The sequence below is a fragment of the Ictidomys tridecemlineatus genome, chromosome 2 (genome assembly GCF_052094955.1).
Source record: "Ictidomys tridecemlineatus isolate mIctTri1 chromosome 2, mIctTri1.hap1, whole genome shotgun sequence".
In the NCBI taxonomy this organism is placed as follows: domain Eukaryota; kingdom Metazoa; phylum Chordata; class Mammalia; order Rodentia; family Sciuridae; genus Ictidomys; species Ictidomys tridecemlineatus.
The window spans coordinates 15,863,732-15,889,660 of NC_135478.1; the positions used below are offsets into that span (position 1 = coordinate 15,863,732).

General features: G+C 43.0%; 2 protein-coding genes and 1 long non-coding RNA gene across 24 annotated transcripts in view; 1 reads left to right on the top strand and 2 right to left on the bottom strand.

The window, feature by feature from the left end:
• LOC144375011 (uncharacterized) overlaps positions 1 to 23,236 on the bottom strand; it is a 36,275-nt gene extending 13,039 nt beyond the window's left edge. The window contains exon 1 of the long non-coding RNA XR_013434270.1: positions 22,872 to 23,236. This is a non-coding gene — a long non-coding RNA (uncharacterized LOC144375011). The remainder of the gene's footprint in view (positions 1 to 22,871) is intronic.
• Positions 12,384 to 12,851, bottom strand: LOC101972698 (large ribosomal subunit protein eL31). The gene has a single exon (XM_040290217.2). It carries the CDS (start codon positions 12,804 to 12,806, stop codon positions 12,429 to 12,431), a length of 378 nt encoding a protein of 125 aa, XP_040146151.1. The 5' UTR covers positions 12,807 to 12,851; the 3' UTR covers positions 12,384 to 12,428.
• A 117-nt stretch (positions 23,237 to 23,353) lies between the features above and the next one.
• Map4 (microtubule associated protein 4) overlaps positions 23,354 to 25,929 on the top strand; it is a 170,648-nt gene continuing 168,072 nt past the window's right edge. For 15 of the 22 annotated variants that reach the window (XM_021731468.3, XM_078037945.1, XM_078037949.1 and 12 more), the window contains exon 1: positions 23,750 to 23,772. Coding sequence is in view for 1 of the 22 variants with exons in the window: in XM_078037954.1 (XP_077894080.1) it covers positions 23,732 to 23,772 (41 nt within the window). In the remaining 21 variants the exon portion in view is untranslated. Of the gene's footprint in view, positions 23,499 to 23,656; positions 23,785 to 25,929 lie in introns of those variants that run through there. The other 7 variants (XM_078037950.1, XM_078037951.1, XM_040290211.2 and 4 more) reach the window with 5 other exon arrangements.

Here is a 25,929-nt window from a genome sequence, read left to right on the forward strand (position 1 = left end):
AGTGACAACGTGTGTATACAGGGTACACTTTGGTGGCCTTATCATGTGGCTTTCCATGGACCTTCATAGAATGTCTCTAAAGTAGAACAGGAAAGGCAGTGTCCCACAGAGCTGCTGCAATGTGCCTGAGATAAAAGAAGAGCTTAGGTGTTTTAGGAATGAAGTCTGCCAAACACCATAAAGGGAACAGGGTGGTTGTGATAGAAGGCCAGCGTATGGGTCCTGGGTTTGCTCCTGACTAGCTATGGAGAGAGGTGCTCTATGGAGACAATGCTAGTTTTGGACCAGACTGTACCCCGTTCAAAGGGACATCCCAGTCCTAGTGATGCTCTGATGAATGAGAAGCTCCAGGATTTTCAAAGGATCTGGGTCAATCCTGTTTTCATTCTCTCCCTACTGGCTGCTTTGAAAAGTTTAATTTAACTGAAAGGCAAAATCCTCTAATCACCAGCTCTAAATCAAACCATAACATTTGGGGTAATGAGCGGGAGGGCAATGATGATGGATGAGGTGAGGCTATGGACTGACAGGACCTGGGGAGGGGTCTGGGTTTGATATCAACTGGCTAACTGCTGTGGGGAGAAGCTAGGGCCCCACACTAGCCCTTTGGAATTGACTCTTTACCCAACAGTGGAGAGAGTAGACACTATGGACCAGAGAAGGGAGGTTGGTAAATCATGACTGATCCTTAAAAATAGCATTTGAAAATACGTAAAAGCTTGCATATGAATGTTCATAGCAGCTTTATTTACAATGTCAAAAACTGGAAACAACTCAAATGTGTGTCACTGGTGAATGGATAAACTGTGGTATCTCCATATCCATATCATGGAGTACTAGGCAGGACTAAAAAGGAATGGATTATTATTGCATGCTACAACATGGATGGAACTCAAAAACATGATGCTGATTGTTTTTGTTTTGCAGTGCTGAGGGTTGAACCTAGGGCATCATGCATCCTATGTTAACACTCTACCACTGAGCCACATCCTCCATTCCCATTAGGCTGACCAAAAGAAACCAGATACCAAAAGCTCATATATGGTATGTATCTATGTATATGAAACTTATAGATATGGCAAAACTTAGAGGCAGGAAGCAGACCAGCAGTTGCCTGGCGATTGGAGAGGACGTGGGTCTTGACCACAGGTGGGTTTAAGCACATTTTTTTTTGGGGGGGTGATGGCAATGTTCTACAACGGGATTCTGAGATGATTGTACAACTCTGTAAACTTTCCAAAACTTCATCCTATTAAAATGGAAGAATTTTATGATATATAAATTATGTCAATAAAGCCATTAAAAATATGTGAAGTCCTGCACATTTAATAGGTCCATCAAAGAGCTCAGTTACCTTGTTTTGTTTTTCAGGGCTGAAGACTGAACTCAAGGCCTTGGGCATGCTAGGCAAACATTCTGCCACTGAACTAAATCCACAATCCCTAGAGCTTGGTTGAAGGCCTGTGCTGGGAGGAGATGGCAGGTGTGTCAGTTCTTCCACTTCTTCCCTCACAGTTAAGGGAGGGCTGTCACACTTCTTCTAACAGTGGTTCTCAAAGTGCAGGTCAAGGACCAGCAGCTGGGGCTGGGGATGTGGCTCAAGCGTTAGCACGCTCGCCTGGCGTGTGTTCGGCCCAGGTTCGATCCTCAGCACCACATACAAACAAAGATGTTGTGTCCGCCAATAAAATAAAAAATAAATATTAAAATTCTCTCTCTCTCCTCTCTCTTTCCCTCTCTCACTCACTCTCTCTTAAAAAAAAAAAAAAAAAAAAAAGGACCAGCAGCAGTGGCAATAGCAGCTGCTGCCCAAGGGAGTTTGTTAGAAATGCAAATCTCAGAATCTTGCCCAGACCTGCTGAATCAGACAGAGGCTTTGGTGTAGGACCCAGCAATTCAAGATTTTATAACCCTCCAGGGCATTGCCTTGGGCTCAAGTCTGAGCACCAAGGCCTCCTGAAAGAATGAATGGAGAGTGGGGAAGACCAAGCTACAATAAGTACCTACTGTGTGTGACCATGACCACCTGACATGCAGTGAGTCATAGTGTCCTCACAGTAACTCCAGAGGTCTATATTATTGGTCCCATTTTGTAGATAAGAAAACAGTTTGAGAGGCTGAGAGATTGACTGATGAAGAAGGTGCAATGCCAGGTGACTGAGGCCTCTGTAGCTTAATGAGTCCCTGTTTAAAAAAGAGCGGGGACAGGGTTGGGATGTAGCTCAGTGGTAGAATGCCCCTGAGTTCAATTCCTAGGAAAAAATAAAGAGAATGAGCAAAGCTGGAATCAAACACCCAAGTTTTCAAGTCAAAACATGTTTGCTCCAGTATCTCAAAGTAAGCAATATTTGTAGTACCTGGACATTCAAGGGAGGGGACAGGAGAATAACAATAAATATAGTTCCCTCAGTTTCTATCTTGGAACAAAATATGGGTATAGAGAAGTAAACAGTTAAGCACCACATTTAACAAGACCCAGTATTTTCCTCAAGGCTGAGGCAGTGGCCTTTGTTTAATGTTGTATTGTTTACTCCCAAGGGAAGGGAAACTAGAACTAGCTGCTTGGACAGAAGCCCAGGAAGTCTCAGTTCAATTCCTTGGATCCTGGAATGTGAAGGGTTGGGGACACAAAGAGTGTGGAACTCAGGGATCTTGGCCAGGGAGCATTAGGGCCCTGGAGACCCGGAAGGGCGGGTCTGTGGTTTCCAGATGCACTGATGACATAATGTCTGCCTGGCCAGCAGATACCAGCTCTGCTCAGAGTGGCCCTTCCAAGCAGCAGGGCCATAGGCCCTGGCCTCATTTTGGCCTGCCACTCAGTGGATAGGCTTCACTTTGGAGCTGCTCAGGAAACAGAGGACAACCAGTTGGGACCTACCTACTTAAATCCAAGGCTGCCAGAATCTTGGACTCCCCATGTGGAGTCACTTTTTCCATCATTCAATACTGACTGCTTCTCTGCCTTGCCTGGCCGTCCCTCCCAGAGGTTCCCATGGCCTAAATTTCTCACTATAGTCATCCTTGACTGTCAGACTTGATCAACAGGGAAGTTCTTCTAGTTTATGCAGAGAGGAGAAGGGACTTACCCTGGGTAAGGCAAGGCCAATACCAGAATAGAGAATGCCTGGCCATTACTAATAATAGTCCCTATCATCCATGTAATCTCATCATTTATAAAAGACTGCCTTTATTTCCCTTGACCCTCTCAGGAACCTTGTGAAATTGAAGGGTATGACTGTTGTGTTTATAAATGAGCAACTTGAGGTTTGCAGAGTTTAACTGACTTGCTCAAGATTACCCCCTTATAAGGATAGAGCCAGGGCTCCTGGCCAGATGCTCTGGCCCCAAACTACTTGCTTAGTACTTTATTCCTGATGAAATGAGGAAAACCCTAGTGCCTACAGGCCCAGGGAGGCGCCTCAGATGCATCACAGTAAGCACAGATTCCCCAGGTGGTATCTTAAAACAAACTGGGTATTTCTCTTTTTTTTTTTTTTTTAATTTTTTTTTTAAAGAGAGAGTGAGAGAGAGAGGGGACAGAGAGAGAGAGAGAGAGAATTTTAACATTTATTTATTTTTTCTTAGTTCTCGGCGGACACAACATCTTTGTTGGTATGTGGTGCTGCTGAGGATCGAACCCGGGCTGCACGCATGCTAGGAGAGCGAGCTACCGCTTGAGCCACATCCCCAGCCCCCTGGGTATTTCTCTTGTTCATTGGCTGAGTGGGGTTCTTTTCAATGACTTTCTAATCTAACTTGGGCAAGTGAGTCCCCAACTTGAGCAAGTTGATCGGACAAAAATTGCTTGTGCATAAAACTCAACTCAAAGTGGATCAAGGACCTAAGAATTAGACCAGAAACCCTGCACCTAATAGAAGAAAAAGTAGGTCCAAATCTTCATCTTGTTGGATTAGGTCCTGACTTCCTAAATCAGACTCTTAAAGGGCAGGAGATAAAATCAAGAATCAATAAATGGGATGAATTCAGGGGCTGGGGATATAGCTCAGTTGTTAAAGTGCTTGGCTTGCATGTACAAGACCCTGGGTTCAATCCCCCAGCAACGCAAAAAAAAAAAAAAAAAAAGGCGGGGGGGGGTGAATTCAAACTAAAAATCTTCTTCTCAGCAAAGGAAACAATCAATAACATGAAGAGAATGTCCACAGATGGGAGAACATCTTTACTACATGCACATCAGATACAGCACTAATCTCTAGGATTTATAAAGAACTCAAAGCTGGGTGGTGCATGCTTATAATCCCCAGCAGCTCCACAGGCTAAAGCATAAAGATCTCAAGTTCAAAGCCAGCCTCAGCAATTTAGTGAGGTACTAAGCAACTCAGTGAGATCCTGTCTCTAAATAAAATATAAAAATAGGATTGGGGATGTGGCTCAGTGGTTGAGGGCCCCTGAGTTTAATACCCGGTATCCCCCACCCAAAAAGAAAAAAAAAACTTGAAAAACCCAAAATATTAATAATAATAATAACAACAACAACAACACAATCAATAAATGGGCTAAGAAATTGAACAGACACTTCTCAGAAGAAGATATACATCAATCAATAAATACATGAAGGGCTGGGGATGTGGCTCAAGCGGCAGCCAGCTCACCTGGCATGCGTGCGGCCCGGGTTCGATCCCCTCAGCACCACATACAAACAAAGATGTTGTGTCCTCTGAAAACTAAAAAATAAATATTAAAATTCTGTCTCTCCTCTCTCTCTCTTTAAAAAAAAATAAATATATGAAAAATTGTTCAACTTCTCTAGTAATTAGAGAAATGCAAATCAAAACTACTCTAAGATTTCATCTCACTTCAGTCAGAATGGCAATTATAAAGAACACAAGCAATAATAAGTGTTGGTGAGGATGTGGGGAAAAAGGTACACTTATACATTGCTGGTGGCACTGCAAATTGGTGCCACCACTATGGAAAGCAGTATGGAGATTCTTTAGAAAACTTGAAATGGAACCACCATTTGATCCAGCTATCCTACTCCTCAGTCTAGACCCAAAGGACTTAAAATCAGCATATTATTGTATGCCACATCAATGTTCATAGCAGCTCAATTCACAATTCACAATAGCTAAACTATAGAACCAACCTAGAAGCTCTTCCACAGATGAATGGATAAAGAAGCTGTGATACATATACTCAATGGAATATTACTCAGCATTTGTGGGTAAATGGATGAAGTTGGAGACCATCCTGCTAAGTGAAGTAAGCCAATCCCCAAAAAACCAAAGGCTGAATATTCTCTCTGATAAGTGGATGCTGATTCATAATAGGGTAAGGAGCATGGGGAGAATGGAACAACTTTGGGCAAAAGGGAGGGAGGGAGGGAAGGGGGCACCGGGCAAGAAAGATGATGAAATGAGATGAACATCATTATCCTAAGTACATGTATGACTGCACATGTGGTGCAACTCTACATTGTGTACAACCAGAGAAATGAAAACTGTGCTCCCTTTGTATACAATAATTGAAATGCATTTTGCTGTCATGTATAACTATTTAGAAAAAATTAAAAAAAAAAGAATTGCATGTGATCACAAAAGTCCTATAGACAGTCTGGAAGTAGCTCTCTGCTGCTCCTGTCCACCATGTTTTTTATTTATGTTTCTTTGAATATTGTAGGTGACAAACCCCAGGACCCTCGATGGCCAACCCATTTCCCCCTCCAATAGAACTAAAACATGACAAGGATGAGAATGAGGATGAGGATGATGATGATGATGATCCCGAGTCCACCAATTAAGGGCATATGGGTTCTGGTACTTTTTTTTTTTTCTTCTTTTTGGTACTGGGGATTGAATACAGGGACATTTTACTATTGAGTTACATTTCCGGTCCTTTTTTTTTTTTTAATTTTTTAGTTGTAATTGGACACAATACCTTTATTTCACTTATTTATTTTTATGTGGTGCTGAGGATTGAACCCAGGGGCTCCTACTTGCTAGTAAGCGCTCTACCACTGAGCCACATCCCCAGCCTATTCCCAGTCCTTTTAATTTTAAAGTTTGATACAAGGTCTCACTAATTTGTCAAGGATCTCACTAAATTGCTGAGGCTGGCCTTGAACTTGTGATCCTCCTGCTTTAGTCTCCATAATTGCTGGAATTACAGGTGTATGTCCCATGCCTGATTTGGGGTCTGATATCCTCATATTGTTGCTGAAAGTTCAGTCCTTGTCCCCATGCCAATCCAATAATGAGGACATGGTTTTGAGAAAAAAGGAAAAAGATTATTTTATTTATCTATTTATTTTTGTGTTGCTGGGGATTGGACCCAGGGCCTGTGCATATGAGACAAGCATTCTACCAACTGAGTTATATCCCCAGCCTTTTTTAAAAAATGGATTTTATTTTATTCATTTATTTATATACGGTGCTGAGAATAAAACCCAGTGCCTCACATATGTCAGGCAAGTGCTCTACCACTGAGCCATAACCCCAGCCCAGGACAAAGAAAGTTTATCGCTTTGCTAGCAAATGAGAAATACAGGGGACTCTTGTCCCAAAGACTGTGATTCTGCCCATCAGGAGGAACAGGGGGGTTTTTAAAGAGGTGATTCAGAGAAAATGAGATTATAGAGGAGAGATCAGGGAAAAGATGAGGGAGCAGAAGGTTAGGGAAAAGAAGATCAGAGAAGATCAGGGAAAAGGTTAGGGAAAAGATCAGGGAGGAGAAGATCAGAAAGGAGGAGGTTTGGAAAAAGAAATAAACATGTAAGCCGGGCTGGGGATGTGGCTCAAGCGGTAGCTCGCTCGCCTGGCATGCGTGCGGCCCGGGTTCGATCCTCAGCACCACATATCAACAAAGATGTTGTGTCCGCCAAGAACTAAAAAATAAATATTAAAAATTCTCTCTCTCTCTCTCTCTCTCTCTCTCCTCTCTCACTCTTTCTTTAAAAAAAAAAATAAATAAAATAAACATGTAAGCCACAAGGGAACCCCTGTTACAATATCACCTGAAGGCATCACAGCTCATCAGTGAAGAAACCAGAAGGGAATCAAGTTACAGGTTAACTTTGGAAGATGTAACAACATACTTCTTTTTTCTGCAGTACTGGAAATCAAACCTAAGGCCTTGTGAACACAAGTAAGTGTTCTACTACTGAGCTACACCCCCAGCCCTTCTCTCATGATTGTTTGTTGCTTTTCTTTCTTTTTTTTTTTCCAGTACTGAGAACCGACGTCAGGGCCTAGGCAAACACTCTAACCACTTACATATATCCATCCCTTTTAAATTATTTTTATTTTCAGGCATGGTCTCACTAAATTGCCCAGGCTGGCCTCGAACCTGCAATCCTCCTGCTTTAGCCTCCCAACTGGCGGGGATTTCAGTTGGTATGCCACCACGCCCAGCTTTCTCAAGTTTTTAAGGAAGGATGATGACAAGTATGATCAGTTCAAGGATAGGCAGGTACAAAATCTGGCTGCTGCATATCGTCTTTTGGGATCTTAGACAGGTTCTCTGGGGCAGGGGCTTTGATGCATAAACCAGCTAAACATGCCCTTGGGCACTGTTTCTATCTCCTAGGTGCCCTGGAGAGCCAAACAAGGCTGCACCTCCTTCTCTGTAGGCAGGATTCTGGACTTAGGTGCGGATTGTCTGGGATTCCCCATTGGTATCAGTGCTGATCTCTGGCTGGGTTCTGGGGTGATGTGTGCCTGGAAAAATGCCTGGTGGTGGCTTTCACCCAGCTGGCTTGGGTAGGGAGGGGAGTGGCCTGTCTTGATACAGGAGTCAGATGTGTGCTTCTAGCTGTGGCCTCCAACACCCTTAGTTCACCTCCTCCAAACCACTGGCCTCTTATGAAAGGAGCTCCCAGCCCAAAAAAGGGTGCAGATCAAAGGCCACATCCCTTCTCTATCTAGAGAACACATAGTGCACTCACTCCTTTTGCTCAAGAGACTGAAGCAGGGAACAAACCTTCAAGAAAGGTCATAGTCATAAAGATAACCCCTCTGCCTGAGGCACTGAAAGAAGAATTCAGAATGACAATGCTGAAGCTTGAAGAAAAATTCAAGTTATGCTCAAGGCAAGGAAGTTCATGTTCATGTATTATAATAATATTTCTTAGCCTTAAAAAGGAATGAAATTTTGATATGAAAACATGCTAAGTAAGGGCTGGAGATGTGGCTCGAGCCTTAGCGCGTTCGCCTGGCGTGCGTGCGACCCGGGTTCGATCCTCAGCACCACATACAAACAAAGATGTTGTGTCCGCCAAATACTAAAAAAATAAATACTAAAAAAAAAAAATTCTCTCTCTCTCTCTCTTTAAAAAAAAACATGCTAAGTAAGTCAGGCACATTGGGATAAATATTTTATGATTCCACTCATATAAGATACCTAAAATAGGCAAATTCAGAAACAGAAAGTAAAACAGTGGGTAAACTTACCAGGTTGGCAAGAGATCCAAATGGGGAGTTATTTTTTAGTGGGTGTGGAATTTCAGTATGGGATGATTAAAAAAGTTCTGTAGATAGATGGAGGTGCTGGTTGTATAACCATGTGAATGTACTTAATGTTATTGAACCATACACTCAAAAATGATTAAAATAGGGTTTGGGGATATGGCTCAATAGTAGAGTGCTTGCCTAGCATACACAAAGCCCTGGGGTCAATACCAATGACACCAAAAATAAACAAATAAATATTAAAATACTGGGCATGAGGGGTTGGGGATATAGCTCAGTTGGTAGAGATCTTGGCTTGCATGTACAAGGCCCTGGGTTCAATCCCCAGAAACACACACATACAAACACAAATACTGGGGCATGAGCTGGGCGCGGGGGCACATGACTGTAATCCCAGAGGTTCAGGTGGCTGAGGCAGGAGGATTCAGAGTTCAAAGTCAGCCTCAGCAACAGCAAGTTGCTAGGCAACTCAGTGAGTCCCTGTCTCTAATAAAATACAAAATAGGGTTGGGGATGTGGCTCTGTGATTGAGTGCCCCTGAGCTCAATCCCTGGTATCAATCAATACATAAATAGATGAATGAATAAATAAAAATAAAAGTAAAAATAGATTTTAAGCTGTGTATGCAGCTCAGTTGGTAAAGCAGTACCCTAGCATGCACAAGGCCCTGAGGTTTGATCCTTAGTACTACAAATAATGATGACAGTGATAATGATGATGATCATAATGTGTTGTGTATATGTCTTTGGCGGGGCAGTTACTAATAATGGAACTCAGGGGCACTTTGCCACTGAGCGACATCCCCAGTCCTTTTTATTGTTTTAACATGAGACAGGGTCTGGCTAAATTGCTTAGGTTGGCCTTGAATTTGTAATCCTCCTGTCTCAGCCTCCCAAGCCTTTGGGATTATAGGCATGTGTCACTGAGCCAGGCCTGCCCTTTTTATTTAGAGACAAGGTCTCTCACTAAATTGCCCAGGCTGTTCTTGAATTTCTGATTCTCTGGCCTGAGCCTCCTGAGTTGCTGAGATTAAAGGCTTGAATCACTGGGCCTGACTAGTTCTGTTTGCTTCGAATAATATATAAATGGAACAATTTAATCAGGCAGAGTTGCACACCACTCCAATTCTAGCAGCTAGGGAGGCAGCATGAGGATCACAAATTCAAAGCCAGCCTTCACAATTTAGTGAGGCCCTAAGCAATTTTAGTGAGACCATGTATCAAAATAAATAAAAAAGGGCTTGGAGTGTGGCTCAGTGGTTAAGTGCCCCTGAGTTCAATTCCTAGTACAAACAAAACAAAACAAAAACCAACTCATCATTTATGAATTCTTTTGTGTCCAGCTTCTTGCACATAGCTTAATATATTTGAGATTCAGCCATAAGATTGTGTGTGCCCACAGTATTTTCTTTTTTATTGCTATGTAGTGTTCTATTTATGAGCATATAGCAGTGTATTATCCATTCCTTTGTAGATTTTTCTTTTTCAGTGTTGGGAATTGAACTTGGGACCTTAAGCATGCTACATAAGGCAAAAACTCACTAAACTAAGTCTCCTCCCTTGCTTTTTTTTGGGGGGGGGGCGGGTATTGAACTCAGAGGCCCTCAACCACTGAGCCACATCTCCAATCTCATTTTTTTTTAATTTTTTCAGATGTTGATGAACCTTTGTTTAATTCATTTATTTATATGAGATGTTGATGAACCTTTGTTTTATTCATTTTTTTTTATATGCAGTGCTGAGAAACGAACCCAGTGCCTCAAACATGCTAGGCTAATACTCTGCCACTAAGCCACAGCCTCAGCTCCCCCCAATCCTACTTTTGTATTTTATTTAGAGACAGGATCTCACTGAGTTGGTAAGTGCCTCGCCATTGCTGAGGCTGGCTTTGAACTCACAATTCTCCTGCCTCAGTCTCCTGAGCTACTGGGATAACAGGCATGCACTACCACACCCAGTCCTTGCCTGATTTTTCTTGTTTTGTTGGTGGGTATTGAACCCAGGTCCTTATGCATACTAAGCACATGATCTACCCCACTAAGCTCTAGCCCTAGCCTGAATTTTTAGGTTAGTTAATTTATGCCTATTATAAATAATGAAACTCTGAATGTTCCTATATTAATCTTTTTTGAATATATGCATCTATTTATCTTAACCACATATACCCAGGAGAAGGTCATGGGGGATTGGGTATGATTAATATAATCTAGGGGCTGGGGATATAGCTCAGTTGATAGAGTGCTTGCCTTGCATGCACAAGGCTCTGGGTTCAACACACACACACACACACACACACACACACACACACACACACAAAGGGAACCTCCTTATATGGCGCACACCTGTAATCTCAATGGCTTGGGAGGCTGAGGCAGGAGGATCCAGAGTTCAAAGCCAGACTCAGCAATGGTGAAGCACTAAGAAACTCAGTGAGACCCTGTCTCTAAATAAAATACAAAATAGGGCTGGGGATGTGGCTTAGTGGCAGAGTGCCCTGAGTTCAATCCCTAGTACCAAAACAAAACAAAACAAAACAAAACAAAAATCATATGAGATTTTCTATTATAGACTGTATATCTTTCTTGCTTTCTTCCAATGGAAAGAACTCTCCTTCCTCCCTCCAGCTTTCATCACATAGTATTTTTCTCTTTTGGTATTTAGCTTCTTTGTTATATTATGGTCAAGTTATTCATGTTCATTTGCAAAATGAACATTTCTTGAGTGGTAACTACTATGCAAAGAACACTTTGTCCACTCCTTCTGTGGAGTATACAGATGTAAGACATTCATCTTGAGGAGCCTAGGGCCATTAATGGGGACTTAAAGGACATATATAATCATAGCACATGGAAGATGTTAAATGGCCAAACTAAGTTTTTTCTAAACAGTAGACAAGTTTAAAGATGGGAAAGATAATTTTCAATGGGGCAATCAGAAAAGGCCCTGTGGAGGAAAGCTTTTGTCTTTGCAGAAGGAGAAAGGTCAATTAAAAAATGCAAGGTGTGAGCTGGGATGAGCTTCCTGGGAGGGCACAGTGTGAATCAGGGCAGTGTGAGTGTGTGACTCCTTAAATTCATGAGGCCCAGCTGGTACAGCTGGGTTACTGCCATAGCCCAGCATATGGCCGGCTGGCACACAGAAGGTACTCAGTAAAAACATACTGTTTTAAACAGTGAGTGACTCAGTCTGGTTGGAGGGTAGAGAGCTTGGGGAGAGGCAGTATTGAGAAAGATGCTGTCATTTTTAAAAATAGATTTATGTATTTAAAATTTATTTTTGTTCTAATTTCTTATGCATAACAGTAGAATGCATTTGACACATCATATATACATGGGGTATAACTTCTTATTTTTCTGGTTGTACATGATGTAGAATCACACTGGTCATGTAGTCATATATATATATTTATTGTAATAATGTCCAATTCATTCTACTGTTTCTTATCCCCATACCCTCTCCCCTTCTTTCACTTCCCTCTGCCGAATCCAAAGTAACTCTTATTTTTACCTAGCCCTTCATTGTGAATTAGCATCTGCATATTAGAGAAAACATTTGTCCTTTGGTTTTTTGGGATTGGCTTATTTCACTTAGCATGATATTCTCCAGCTCCATCCATTTATGAGCAAATGCCATAATTTAATTCTTCTTTAAGGCTGAGTAATATTGGATTGTGTATATATACCACATTTTCTTTATCCATTCATCTATTGAAGGGCATCTAGGTTGGTTCCATAGTTTAGCTATTGTTAGTTGAGCTGCTATAAACATTTGCTGTGTCAATGTAGTATATTGATTTTAAGTCGTTTGGGTATAAACCCAGGAGTAGGATAGCTGGGTCAAATGGTGGTTCAATTCCAAGTTTTCTGAGGAATCTCCACGCTGCTTTCCATAATGGTTGCACCAATTTACAGTCCCACCAGCAATGTCTTTCCCCCACATTCTTGCTATCATGTATTGCTGCTTGTATTTTTTTTACAGTTTTATGACTTTATTTAACTATCAGCAGTTAGTTCTCATCCACATTGACTGTCTGTAGATTTTTGAACGTGGTAATGGGGACATAGGTTACCAAAGTATAGAGCTTGTTTGGTGAATCTTCATCCTCATTATGTTTTCTGGATAATTGCACACGAATACGATATGGGACATTCCTTATTCTTTTGGCCCAGACAGCTTTGTTGAGCCTGGTATCAATGCGCACATCTGGAGTTCCCATCTCTTTCATGGCAAATTTCTGGATCTCTTTAAGGGCCCGAAGAGCACGCTTCTTGAAGCCCACTCCATGGATGCGCTTGTGAATGTTGATGGTGTATTCCCGGGTCACGACCTCGTTGATGGCAGAAGGGCCCTTCTTCTTCTCTCCACCCTTCTTTGCGGGAGCCATTCCGCCAGGCCCAAGTTGGAAAGGGCTTGTATTCTTTTTAAAAAAATTTTTTTTCTTAGTTGTCAATATACCTTTTACTTTTATACGGTGCTGAGAATTGAATCCAGTGCCTCATACATGCTAGGCAAGAGCTCTACCACTGAGCTATAATCCTAGCCCATTGCTTGTATTCTTGATAATTGCCATTCTGACTGGAGTGAGATGAAATCTTAAGTAGTTTTGATTTGCATTTCTCTATACTAGAGATGTTGAACATTTCTTCACATATTTGTTGATCAATTATATTTCTTCTTCTGTGAAATGTCTGTTCAGTTCCTTGGCCCATTTATTGATTGTGTTGTTTTCTTGGTGTTATTTGATTTTGTTATTTGGTTTTTTGAGTTCTTTATATGTCCTGGAGATTAATGCTCTGAGGTTCATATGTTAAAGATTTTCTCCCATTTGCAGGCTCTCTCTTCACATTGTTTCCTTTGCTGAGAAGCTTTCTGGTTTGAATCCAACCTATTTATTTTTAATTTATTTTTAGTTGTAGATGGACACAATACCTTTATTTATTTATTTTTATGTGGTGTGGGGGATTGAACCCAGTGCCTCACACATGCTAGGAAAGTGCTCTGCCACTGAGTCACAATCCCATCCCCAACCTATTTATTCTTTAAAAAAATATTTTTAGTTTTAGGTGAAAACAGTATCTTTTTTTTTTTTTAAGAGAGAGTGAGAGAGGAGAGAGAGAGAGAATTTTTAATATTTATTTTTTAGTTCTCGGCAGACACAACATCTTTGTTGGTATGTGGTGCTGAGGATTGAACCCGGGCCGCATGCATGCCAGGCGAGCGCGCTACCGCTTGAGCCACATCCCCAGCCCCTCTTTTTTTTTTTTTTTAAATGTGGTGCTGAGGATTGAACCCAGTGCCTCATGCATGCTATGAGCACCCTACCACTGAGCCACAACCTCAACCCTTTATTTAAATATTTAATTTTTAGTTATATTTGGATACAATACCTTTATTTTACTTATATATTTTTATGTGGTGCTGAGGATTGAACCCAGGGCCTAGCATGTGCTAGGTGAGCGCTCTACCGCTGAGCCACAACCCCAGCCCCACTATTTATTAATTCTTGATTTTACTACTTATGCTTTAGGAATCTTGTTAGAGAGGTCAGATCTTAAGCCAACCTGGTGAAGATATGGGCCTATTTTTTTTCTATTAGGCACACGGTCTCTGCTCTAGTGTCTAAGTCTTTGATATTTTGAGTTGGGTTTCGTGCATGGTGAGAAATAGAGGTTTAATTTTATTTTGAAATTTAGTTTGAAAATTTCCAATTTTCCCGGCAACATTTATTGAATAGGGTATCTTTTCTCTAGTGAATGTTTTTGGCATCTCTGTCTAGTGTGAGACTACGGTATTTATGTGTGTTTGTCTCTGCATCTTCTATTCTGTACCATTGGTCTAGTGTCTGTTTTGGTGTCAATAACACACTGTTTTTGTTACCATGGATCTGAAGTCTAGTTTAAGAACTGGTATTGTGATACCTTCTAATTCACTCTTCTTGCTAAGGATTGCTTTGTCTATTCTGTGTGTCTCATTATTCCCATTGAATTTCATGATTGCTTTTTCTAATTCTATGAAGAACACCATTGGGATTTTAATAGGAATTGCATTCAATCTGTAAAATGTTTTTGGTAGTATGGCTATTTTGACAATATTTATCCTGCCTGTCCAGGAGTATGGAAGTTCTTTCCATCTTCTAAAGTCTTCTTCAATTTATTTATTTAGTGTTCTATAGTCTTCATTATAGACATCTTTCACCTCTTTTGTTTGATTGATTCCCAAGTATTTTATTTTTATTTTTTGAGAATATTGTGAATGGGGTAGTTTTCCTAATTTCTCTTTCAGTAGATTCATCATTGATGTATTGAACATGTTTGATTTACAGGTGTTTATTTTATATCATGCCACTTTACTAAATTAATTTAATAGTTCTAGAACTTTTTTTTCTTGAAAGAGGAATGAAATTATGTCTTATACAGGCAAGTGAATGGGATGTGAGAGCATTTTTTTTTTTTTAGAGAGAGAGAGTTTTAATATTTATTTATTTTTTAGTTTTCGGCGAGCGCCCTATCGCTTCAGCCACATCCCCAGCCCAGTTCTAGAACTTTTCTGGTGGAATTTTTTGGATCTTCTAAATATAGAATTATGTCACTGGCAAATAGTGATAGTTTGAGTTCTTCTTTTCTGATTTGTATCCCTTTGATATCTTCCTCCTAATTGCTCTGGCTAGAGTTTCAAGGATGATGTTGAATAAAAGTGGTGAAAGAGGGCATTCTTGTATTATTCCAGTTTTTAGATGGAATACTTTTTTAAAAAAAAACATTTATTCTTTAGTTTTCGGTGGACACAACATCTATATTTGTATGTGGTGCTGAGGATTGAACCCGGGTCGCACGCATGCCAGGCGAGCGCCCTACCGCTTGAGCCACATCCCCAGCCCCAGATGGAATACTTTCAATTTTTCTCCATTTAAAATGATGTTGGCCTTGGGTTTACCATAGATAGCTTTTACAATGTTTTTATTTTTTATTTTTTTAAAGAGAGAGTGAAAGAGGAGAGAGAGAGAGAGAGAGAATTTTTTTTTTTTTAGAGAGAGTGAGAGAGGAGAGAGAGAGAGAATTTTTATTATTTATGTTTTAGTTCTCGGTGGACACAACATCTTTGTTGGTATGTGGTGCTGAGGATCGAACCCGGGCCGCACGCATGCCAGGCGAGCGCGCTACCGCTTGAGCCACATCCCCAGCCCGAGAGAGAGAATTTTTAATATTTATTTTTTAGTTCTCGGCGGATACAACAGCTTTGTTTGTATGTGTTGCTGAGGATCAAACCCGGGCCGCACGCATGCCAGGCGAGCACGCTACTGCTTGAGCCACATCCCCAGCCCAGCTTTTACAATGTTGAGATATATTCCCATGATACCTAGTTTTTCCAGTGTTTTGAACATGAAGGGGTGCTGTATTTTGTCAAATGCTTTTTCTGCATCTATTGAGATGAATTGTTTATTGGTTTTCATATGTTGAACCAACCTTGCATCCCTAGGATGAATCCCATTTGATTGCGGTATACTCTCTTTTTAATATGTTTTTATATGATTTGCCAGAATTTTATTGAGAATTTTTGCATCTGTTATGATAATGTCTTAATTACTCATTGTTGCACAGATTACTTCAAAACTCAGTGACTTAATACAATAGTATCATCTCTTATAGTGTCTGCATATCAGAAATTTGGGAATGATGTGGGTGGGAGGGTTTGGCTTAGAGACTCAAGGTTGCACTCACGTTTGGGCTGGGACAGTATCATCTGAAGGTTTTTTTTTTTTTTTTTTTTTAAGAGAGAGTGAGAGAGAGAGGGGGACAGAGAGAGAGAGAGAGAGGGAGAGAGAGAGAGAATTTTAATATTTATTTATTTTTTCTTAGTTCTCGGCGGACACAACATCTTTGTTGGTATGTGGTGCTGAGGATCGAACCCGGGCTGCACGCATGCCAGGCAAGCACGCTACCGCTTGAGCCACATCCCCAGCCCTCATCTGAAGGTTTGACTAAGACTGTGGGATCACTTTCCAAGGTGGATCACTGACATGGTTGGCAGGGTGGTGCTGGCTCTGACGGGAGACCTTACCTCCTACCCAGGGGTACTCCTCCACAGAGCTGCTAACCTGTCCTTAAGACATAGTGACTGACTTAGAGTTGGCCATCTGAGAGAAAGGAGCCAGAAGGAAGCCAGAAATTTTTTTTATGGCCACACCTCTAAAGTCATAGAGCATTGCATCTGGCCATTCTATGCATTAGAAGCCTGGCATATATTCAAGTGAAGGGGAATTAAGCTCCACCTTTAAAAGGGAAGAAAAATAATTTATAAATATATTTTAAATCCTACAGATAATGAGGTCAGGAAAGTTTACTCATAATCATGGGCTCTCAGAGCACAGTGATTCCAAGGAATTTAATCTCTAGTGTGCTGCAGTCTGGCTGGGCACAAATAACCGAGCCGCTATGAGGCACTTGTAGGTTCAAACAGGAACTACTTTATTGCCTGAACTCCACATGCACTCCACACGCACTCCCCGGGAACTCTCCCAGTCCTCCACCGGGCTCCCTGAGAATTCAAAAGTAGAGGGTGCCCTAGGCAGCAGGAGCCGCCCTATTGCAGGACAGCAGGGGTCTATACACAAATGAATACACAGCCTGTTTCAATCCAGCATCATCCAGTCACAGCAATTATACACACCTCTCAACCACTCCTTCTTGCAAAACTCCAGGTGCCATCCCTATCTGGCCGTGGCTCCCAACACTAGAGGAAAGCCATCTGTCTTGCTTGTGTTGACCACGAGACTCTGGTAGTGGGAGAGGCAGTATAAATGAGCAACGAAGATAGGACCCAGAGGTGGCTTGAACCATGTCAGTGGATGCTTATTATACTTCCCTGACCCTCCTGGGAGTGGCATATGTGTTGTAATTCCCCAAACCATTTACCAGGACCCCAAGTATGGTGCTAGGTATACAGAAGGTGTGCAGACACCTTTCTGGCTACTCAGTGAATATCAGAACTGAGGTCTTGGGGGACCCTCACCCACTATAACAGCACATCTGGTAAGACCCTGGATGCTGCTCAGGATTGGCATACCGTGCTTCAGATGGGTATGAGCTTCCTCCAAGGAAGCACCTGTGTGTTTCCCTTCATCAGAGCCACTGGGAGCATCTCTCTCTTTCTGCTCCTCTTCTCTATGTGCTTCCTCTGCAAGCGCCTCACTATTTCTGGGCTTCTTGTTTTTGAGAGAGCTTGGAAGGCTCTCTCTTCTGCCTTATTCCCTCTCCTCCAACAATTTGCTCCCAAGTGAAGTTTCAGAATTTGCTCACTGAATGAACAATTGTGAGGAACTTCTACTGTCACTCAGGAATCAGCAAAGAACACCTCCAGGCCTTTGCCCAGAATGCCAGGTTTGCATAGTCTTCACATCCTACTAGACTTCTGGTCTGAGTTCCACTAGCATGAGGGTTTTTCAGTCTGTTCTGTCAGCTGGATATAGTCCTCAGGCCTATGTGAGGCCTAGTTATGAGGATTATATTATTTATTTACAAAAATCAGAACTGGAAGAACACTGAATTAACTGTTCCTCTTGATACCTCCATTGTGAATTTCTTGGATCTGGCTGTGTGACCTTGGGCATGTTATATAGCCTCTCTGAGCTTTTTTTTCCTTATCTGTCAAAAGGGGAATAAATACAGGCTCATTGTGAGAATGAAAAGTGACAAGTGTGTGTGTGTAACTGTTGTGTTCTTCCTGGAACTCAGGAAGGGCCTTGCTGTGCTGCCCTTGTCCTCCTTTCAGGGCTAATGTGCTGATTAGAAGCAAAGTGTTATGGCTCATGGATAAGGAAGGGCTGTTACTGAGATCTTTTAGGGTAAGTCATTACAGGATGCCTCTGAACTTTGGGAAATGGAGAAAGGTGTGCAAGAGAGGAGCTGAGTACTATGAAGTGGCAGGTCACATTCTTGTTCCTCACAACAACCCAGGGAGATGGAGGTATTACTCTTTTCACAGACTCAGCTCCTGGAGCTCAGAGACCCTGGTCTGCTCTCTCAACCGGAGCATGGAGCTGGAGCTGGAGCTGGATGCTGCAGTGATGCCCCTGATGGGGGAGAAAAGAGGTAAGAGAGGTGGCTAGATAGGACAGAGTGGGAGCTCCATGATCAGAAGAACTTTAAGTCAAGAGGAAAATGAACACTTGAGAGAGTGCACCTAGGAGGCTAGTTGCAAGAAGACAGGATGAAAGATGCCTTGAGGTCAGGCATGGTGGTGCACACCTGTAATCTCTGTGGCTTGAGAGGCTGAGGCAGCATGATCATGAGTTCAAACTCAGCCTCAGCAACATAGTGAGACTCTACTCAAAGTAAGTAAGTAAATAAATAAAAAGCATTGGTGATGTGGCTCAGCATGCACACACACACACAAACATACACACACACACACACACAAAGGATGTCTTGAAACTGGAAGCTTAGAGAACAATCAGGCCAACACAACCATGTAGAGGTGAGGAACCGGGGGTCCAGATAGAGAAGCAGGGCAAAAGCAGGTCTGGACATCAGTTTTCCCTGAGTGCTTATTTTGGAGCTGCATTTCTGGGTGGTGGCTGAGTGCCAGAGGGGTGGTCTATGGACAGCCCAGAGTTGAAAAAGGAACAGGATGTCTTTGGGGATATCAGAGTCCCTAGAGAACTGGGGATAAGAACAAACTGAATTATTTTGGTAATTTGCCTCTCGAAAGCTCACATTGTGACACATTTTCCTGTCACAAAAATTACTCTAATTTTCAGCTTGCTACTAAAAACAAGAGTCAGGTGTGGCAGTGGCTAACTGTAGTCCTAGCTATTTGCAGATCAGACCTTTGAGCCCAGGAATTTTGAGGACAGTCTAATAAACAGCTATGATGATGCACACCTGTAATCCCAGTGACGGCAGAGGCTGAGGCAGGAGAATTGCAAGTTTGAGGCCAGGCTCAGCAACTTAGAGAGTCCTAAAGCATCTTAGTGAGGCTCTGTCTCAAAATAAAAAAATAAAAAGGGTAGGAGTGTGGCTCAGGTGAAGTACCCTTGGGTTCAATTCCCAGTATAAAAAAACAAGGGGGGGCCCTGGGGTTATGGCTCAGTGGTAGAGTGCTTTCCTAGCATGTGTGAAGCCCTGGGTTTGATTTTCAGCACTACATATAAATAAAGATCCACTGACAACAACAAAAAATATTAAAAAAAAAAAAAAAGAGAGAAGGAGGAAGGAAATTTTGACCTTCAGTCTTGCCATCCCTGCATGGCTGGTTCTCTTCCTGTCTACTTTTCTATTCTAGCTTTCAGATGAATCTTTCCAAAGCAAGCCATCACCCTACTCACGCTCTCAGAGTCTCCCCTAGGTTGACTGAATCATATCCAGATACTGATTTGTTTTCAAGGTCTTCCCAGTCTGCGCAGTTTGGCTTGTCAACCTCTTATCCTGCCTCTGTTCCTCCAAAGTCTCTTTGCTCATTAGCAGCTTCTCAAATAGGACTGGCATTTTCATGTTGTCCTGTTTTATTCTAATGGAAAACCGTTTTCCTACTTTCCCTCTTCCTCTGCCTTCAAAAGCTTATCTTTCAGGCCCAGTTCCTAGGAATCCTCCTCTGTGACCCTCTCCTTGAACCCCCACTGCCATCCATCCCAGCAGAAATAATCACTTTCTCTTCCCTGCTCCCACAGCAAGTCTGTTATTTCTCTACCATACTAGTGACTGAAGTCTGACATTGTTGTGTATGAATGTCTTTCCTTCTCCATGTCTTATTAGGAAACATTTAAAATATACGCAAAAATGAAAGAATTTTACAGTTTAACACCCATAACTCTAACACTTTATTTGTACTTTTAACACTTTATCCTACTTGTTTTTTTTAAGAACTTTTTTGTACTCATGTCAATTTATTACTATACTTTGAAAAAAAAAATTGTTCTCATTAGTTATATCCTACTAGTTTTACTACATCTCTAACCATCATTCCATGCCTCTATCCATCTATTAATTAGATGGATAAACACTCACACATATAAACACACATTTATTTTTTGTGATAGTGAGGGTTGAATCCAGGGGACTTCTACCACTAAACTACATTCCTAGTTGTCCTTTTTATTTCTTGACACAGGGTCTTGCTGAGTTGCCCAGGTTGGCCTTGAACTTGCAGTCCTCCTGCTTCAGCTTCCCGTGTCACTGGGATTGCATACCTACACCATCATAGCCAGCACACTGAACTATTTAGGAGTAAAAAGTCTAATGTATGTGAATGAAACTCCAAGGGTTCAAAATTTTTGTATATGGAATATGCATAATTAAGGAAATGGGCAAAATGATAAAATAGGTGAACACATAAAGGATACATGCAAGTTCTACATACTATTTTTTTTTAATATTTATTTTTTAGTTATCAGTGGACACAACATCTTTGTTTGTATGTGGTGCTGAGGATTGAACCCGGGCGGCAAGCATGCCAGGCGAGCGCACTACCGCTTGAGTCACATCCCCAGCCCCTACATACTATTTGTATTCTTACAACTTTTCAGTAAGTTTGAAATTATTCCCAAATAGAAAGTTTAAAAAATGCTCCCCTGCAAAGTTCCCTGCATCCTAATTGAGTCAGTGTGGACTGTGCCCGCAGGAATTCCATGAGTATGTGCAGCTCTTTCCTAAATATAAGTTAGCTTGCCCAACTTGCCAAATATTTGCTTCTAAGCTAAGTGAAAGTGCCAGGAGCTAAGGCAAGCATCTTTTAATTTTCATCTCTTCTCGGAAATCTTCCCTAGAGCTAGATCTCACGAGGCTTTTTTTTTTTTTTTAAGAGAGAGAGAGAGAGAGAGAGAGAGAATTTTTAATATTTATTTTTTAGTTCTCAGCGGACACAACATCTTTGTTGGTATGTGGTGCTGAGGATCGAACCAGACGAGCGCGCTACCGCCTGAGCCACATTCCCAGCCCTCACGAGGCTTAATTGAATTTTCAGCTTTTAAGTACACTGTGATGAGCTCTGAACAAAATATCTGAGATCTGGGACCTGCTTTCCTCTCTTCCAGATCTGGTGCATGACATAGGCCTTCTTAAAAGTAAAGGAGCAACTGGAGTAGAGGTCACAAACTGGCAAATCAAGAGCTGCAAGTCCACATATGCATTTGGCCTGCACAGGATTATTATTATTACTTTTAACAATGCTCGATTAGCTCCATTAGCTCCTGACACTCAACACACAGAACAGTTCATGTAAAAATGTCTGACCACATTGGGTACATTTTCCTAGCAACTGACTAGAGATGGGCATGTACCCTTCTGCTCCAGAGTCTTGACCCCATCCTTTAATGTGACCAATGGACTTTGCTCACTTACAAATTCTGCTTGGTCTTTGGACTGGAAGATCTCCAAGGGTCTTCCAGTTCATGCCATCTCTGACCATGTTTCATCTCTTTAGTGACCTCAGCTGTCTTTGAAGTACACTGACCTAGGTAGGGTTGCATTCTGGCTTAAAATGCTGAAAGCCCAGTGGTGATATGAAGGGGGTGTGACAAATAAGAGTCAAAATTGGTAAGAAACTATAAGGATTTATTGGAAATGGGGCATTCAGAATGGATGATAGAACTAGAGGAAAGCCAGGGGGCTGCTGAGCATGCCAAGTGCCTGGAACTGAGGGCATCACTGTGAGTAAGCTTGGAGGGTTACACCTGACAGAAGTTATGGTTTATGGCCAGGAAGTAAATCCTAGAATAAAAAAGGAAAGAAAAAACAACAACAAAAAAATCAAGGTGTTGTGGAAAGAGCACTGAGCAAGGATCAAAGGATGTGGCCTCTAGTTCTGGATCTATCACTTAATAATTGTGTGATCTTGGGCACATCATTCCAAAATTCCTGAAGCCATTTCCTCAGTTTAATCTGGGGCACATCACTCCACATTCCTCAACCCATTTCCTCAACTTCAAAAGTGGATGATAATGCTAGCCCCACCTATCTCAGATTTAGGGAAAAGCTAACTTGGCCTTCCAGAGAGCAAAGCACTTAGTAACTGGTGAAGTAGTATCACAAGATAAGATGAAATTCGAGAATAATTTAGTTTCAGAATGCCAGGGCTTGAATGGCCCTTTGAGGACCCGCAATCCTCTCATTTTGGGGTCCCAAAGAGAGAAATGACATAGGAAGGTTAGGGGCAGAGGTGAGCACAAAGATTCATTATTTAAAAAGCAGATCCCCCTCCCCCATCCCCTCTGCTGCTTCTAGGAGTAGATAAGTGAACCTAAGTCCAAGGTCAGCCTGGGCAATTTAAGAGACCTCGTTTCAAAAGAAAAAAAAAAAAAATCGGGCGGGGAGGGTAGGGTGTGGTTCAATGGTAGAACGCTTTCTTAGCATGCGCAAGACCCTAGGTTCAATCCTCAATACTGAAAAAAAAAATGAACTTTGTTACTCTTTTTCTGTACTGTCTCATAAATGCTGTGTGTTCTATCTACACTTACCGCACATCTCAGTTTGGACCAGCCACGTTTCAAGGGCGGCTCGTGGCAGCGACCCCTGGTGCGGCCCCAGCCGCCGGGTCCCCTGGCTCCTCCCAGCGAGCAGCTGCGCCAGGTTACATCATAGAGCCGCCGGCGGCCTGAGAGCAGCCCGGCCCGTGGCCCCGCGCTCCCACCCTTCCCGCTCCAGACGCCCAAGCTCTGAAGGGAATCAGCCTTACAGAACAGCGGGGGCAGCGGGTCAATCCGCTGTGCGCCCGGCTTCCGCGAGCTGGAGCGCAGCAGTCCACACTCCACGAGCCTTGCCCCCAACGGCCCGCGCTCGCGGCGCGTCCGGGAGCGGTCAAAGAGCCTAGGCCAGCTGCCATTGGCTCGCGGCGGTCCTCAGCCCGCCCTAGCCCCGCGCCTATTGGCCTCGACGGCGGCGCCCGCTGGGTAGGGGCGGTGCTCTGCCCTAGCGCCGGGCCTCAAGAGGGCGGCGAGGAAGCGGCGCCTCCCTGCGCCCCGCCCCTCGGCTCGCTCTCCGGCTCCGGCTGCTCCGGCTGCTTCGGCTGTTCCGGCCCTTACCCGGTACTCACGGTTCCCTCCGGCTCCGGCGCGGCGGCGGCGGCGGCGGCGGGTAGGTCAGACGTAGGCGACCGATCCGAGGGCCGCTTTTCCACTGTCCCGGGGCTGCCCGAGCTTGCCCCGCGTCCACTTAGACCCCGCAGGGCTGCCTAGGGCGGGGAAGGGCGGTGGCCGGGGCTCGCCGGACGTGGGGCGACCGGGAGGGGCCGGGCGGGGCCTGCGGGCGTGACCTCGCCGTCTTCGAGGCGCGGCCCCGGGGCTGTGTGTCACGGCGGGTTCAGGTCCCGCGTGGGGTCATGGGTGGTGAAGCTGGTGGCCGCCTCAGGCTCCGGGTGTGGTGAGCTCAGAGGCAAGGGGCAGCTTCAGTCTGGGGCCTGGGTGCAGCTCGGCATGTGGGGGACTCAAGGGTTGTTTCCTGAGGCATTAGGGGGTCAGTTGACGTGGGACTGAGGGGAGTCTTGGAGAGTGTTCTGTCGGGGGTTGTGGGTGGGGCTGAGGGTTGTCTAGAGAACTGGGCCCGAGCTGCGGCTCTTGCTGTGTGCGTGTGGGCCCTGGCAGTTGGACTAAAGTCCTATGGCTGCGGGAATGGGAAGGGGTGGCATTAAGAGGGTGGGGACAGGGACTAGAGAAGGAGCAGTTGGAGCAGAGATTATGGTTTAGCACATGAAACAGGTTCTTCATTGGTACGTTGGGTTAGCTCAATTTTATTGAAATGGTCCTTTGGGTCGTTCGGAGTGGGGTTTTACCTTCAGAAACGTGTAAATTAAATGCATTTGCTGCTTTGGGTAGCTAATCACCTTAGGTTTGTGTTTTAGGACCCGTACTCAGGGTGAAGCATGTACTCCTTGGAAAGATTAGTGTTACCCAGCTTTTTATTGGAAAACCCCTTTTCTCCTTTTCCTCTGGTCCAGTTACAGTATTGCTCCCCTGGGCCTCTCAATTCTCTCTCCCTGGCTGCATAACATTGCAGTGTTTCTTGCTCTCTCTCCCGCCCATTTCCCTGCTGCTGCGCTTTTGGCAACTGCCCCTGCTCTTTCCCAGGGATGGTTGTGGCATTGCATCAGGGGATATTTGTGCTTGTAATTTGCTCACTCAGCCCTGGAGGAGGGAGAATAGTGTTTTGCAGAGACAGGAGGGGGTGCCATCAGCTTGGCTGGGTAGGCAGAGAAATGGGTGTGGTGAGGGGGAATACAACTTCTCTGGGCCTATAGGGTGACATTGCCCAGTCCTCAACGCAGAGATTCAAAGACCAGCAACAGCAGCAGCTATTTTTATAAATCAATTCTGAATCCAAGCTGAGCACATGGATTTAGAGTGAACAGTTGTCATGTTCTAACTATTGTGGGGTATTACTATTTGGTAGACAACATTAGAGTTGCTAAGAAGAGACTCCATCTGTACAATGCAGTGTAGGCATTTTATTTGCAACTTTTTTTAAAATATTTTTTTTTAGTTGTTGATAGACCTTTATTTTATTTATATGCAGTGCTGAGAATCAAACTCAGTGCCTCAGAAATGCCAGGCAAGTGCTCTCACACTGAGCCACAGGCCCAGCCCCTACTTGCAACTTTTTTTTTTTTTTTTTTAAGTTTTAGTTTAATTTTATTTATTTTCAGTACTGGGGATTGAACCCAGAGGAGTTTAACCAGTGAGCTACATCACCAGCCCTTTTTATTTTTTTGAGACAGGGTTTCATTAAGTTACTGAGGGCCTCGATAAGTGCTAATGCTGACCTGGAACTAGGGATCTTTTGTCTCAGCCTCCCAAGTCTGCACTTACTTGCAACTTTTTAACTTTGCTTTTCTCTACTCCTTACAGTGGGAATCTCTTCAGGGGATGTCGTTTAAATTGATGGAGTTTAATTGTCTCTACTACATTTCATATGAAATGTTTAACCTCAGTTATACTCTTCCTTTTAAATTTAACTTTAAAATAAAAATTTGAGCACTTACCATCTCCCATGAGCTAGTTTTATTATTTATTTTCAGATGAAGAATGAGACAGGAATTTGAAGTTACACAGATAGTAAAATGACATTTAAACCATCATCTAGGTCTCTCTGACCTCTATAAAGTAGTTTAGAAACTTCAGAATTTTGGTCCACACAGCATGATTTCAAGTGCTTGGGAGTATATTAATGCAAAGTAAACTCTAGAGACTGATAAACCAGATGCCAGTTTATTTATGTCAGAAGTATTGAGTGTCATGTACACAGTTGAATTTAATTAGCCACTGACCAAGACACCTTCATTGTTGCTGGCAGCTTAATCAGTAATAAGAAGGCAGTTGATTGTAAAATTAGAATGAGGGCACTGAATATTCTTAAGGGATTTTTTTATTTTATTTTTTTGGTACTAGGGTTGAACTCAGGGGCACTTGGCCACTGAGCCACATCCCCAGCTCTATTTTGTATTTTAAATTGGAGACTGGGGTTGCTTAGGGCCTCACAGTTGCTGAGGCTGGCTTTTCAACCCGAGATCCTCCTGCCTCAGCC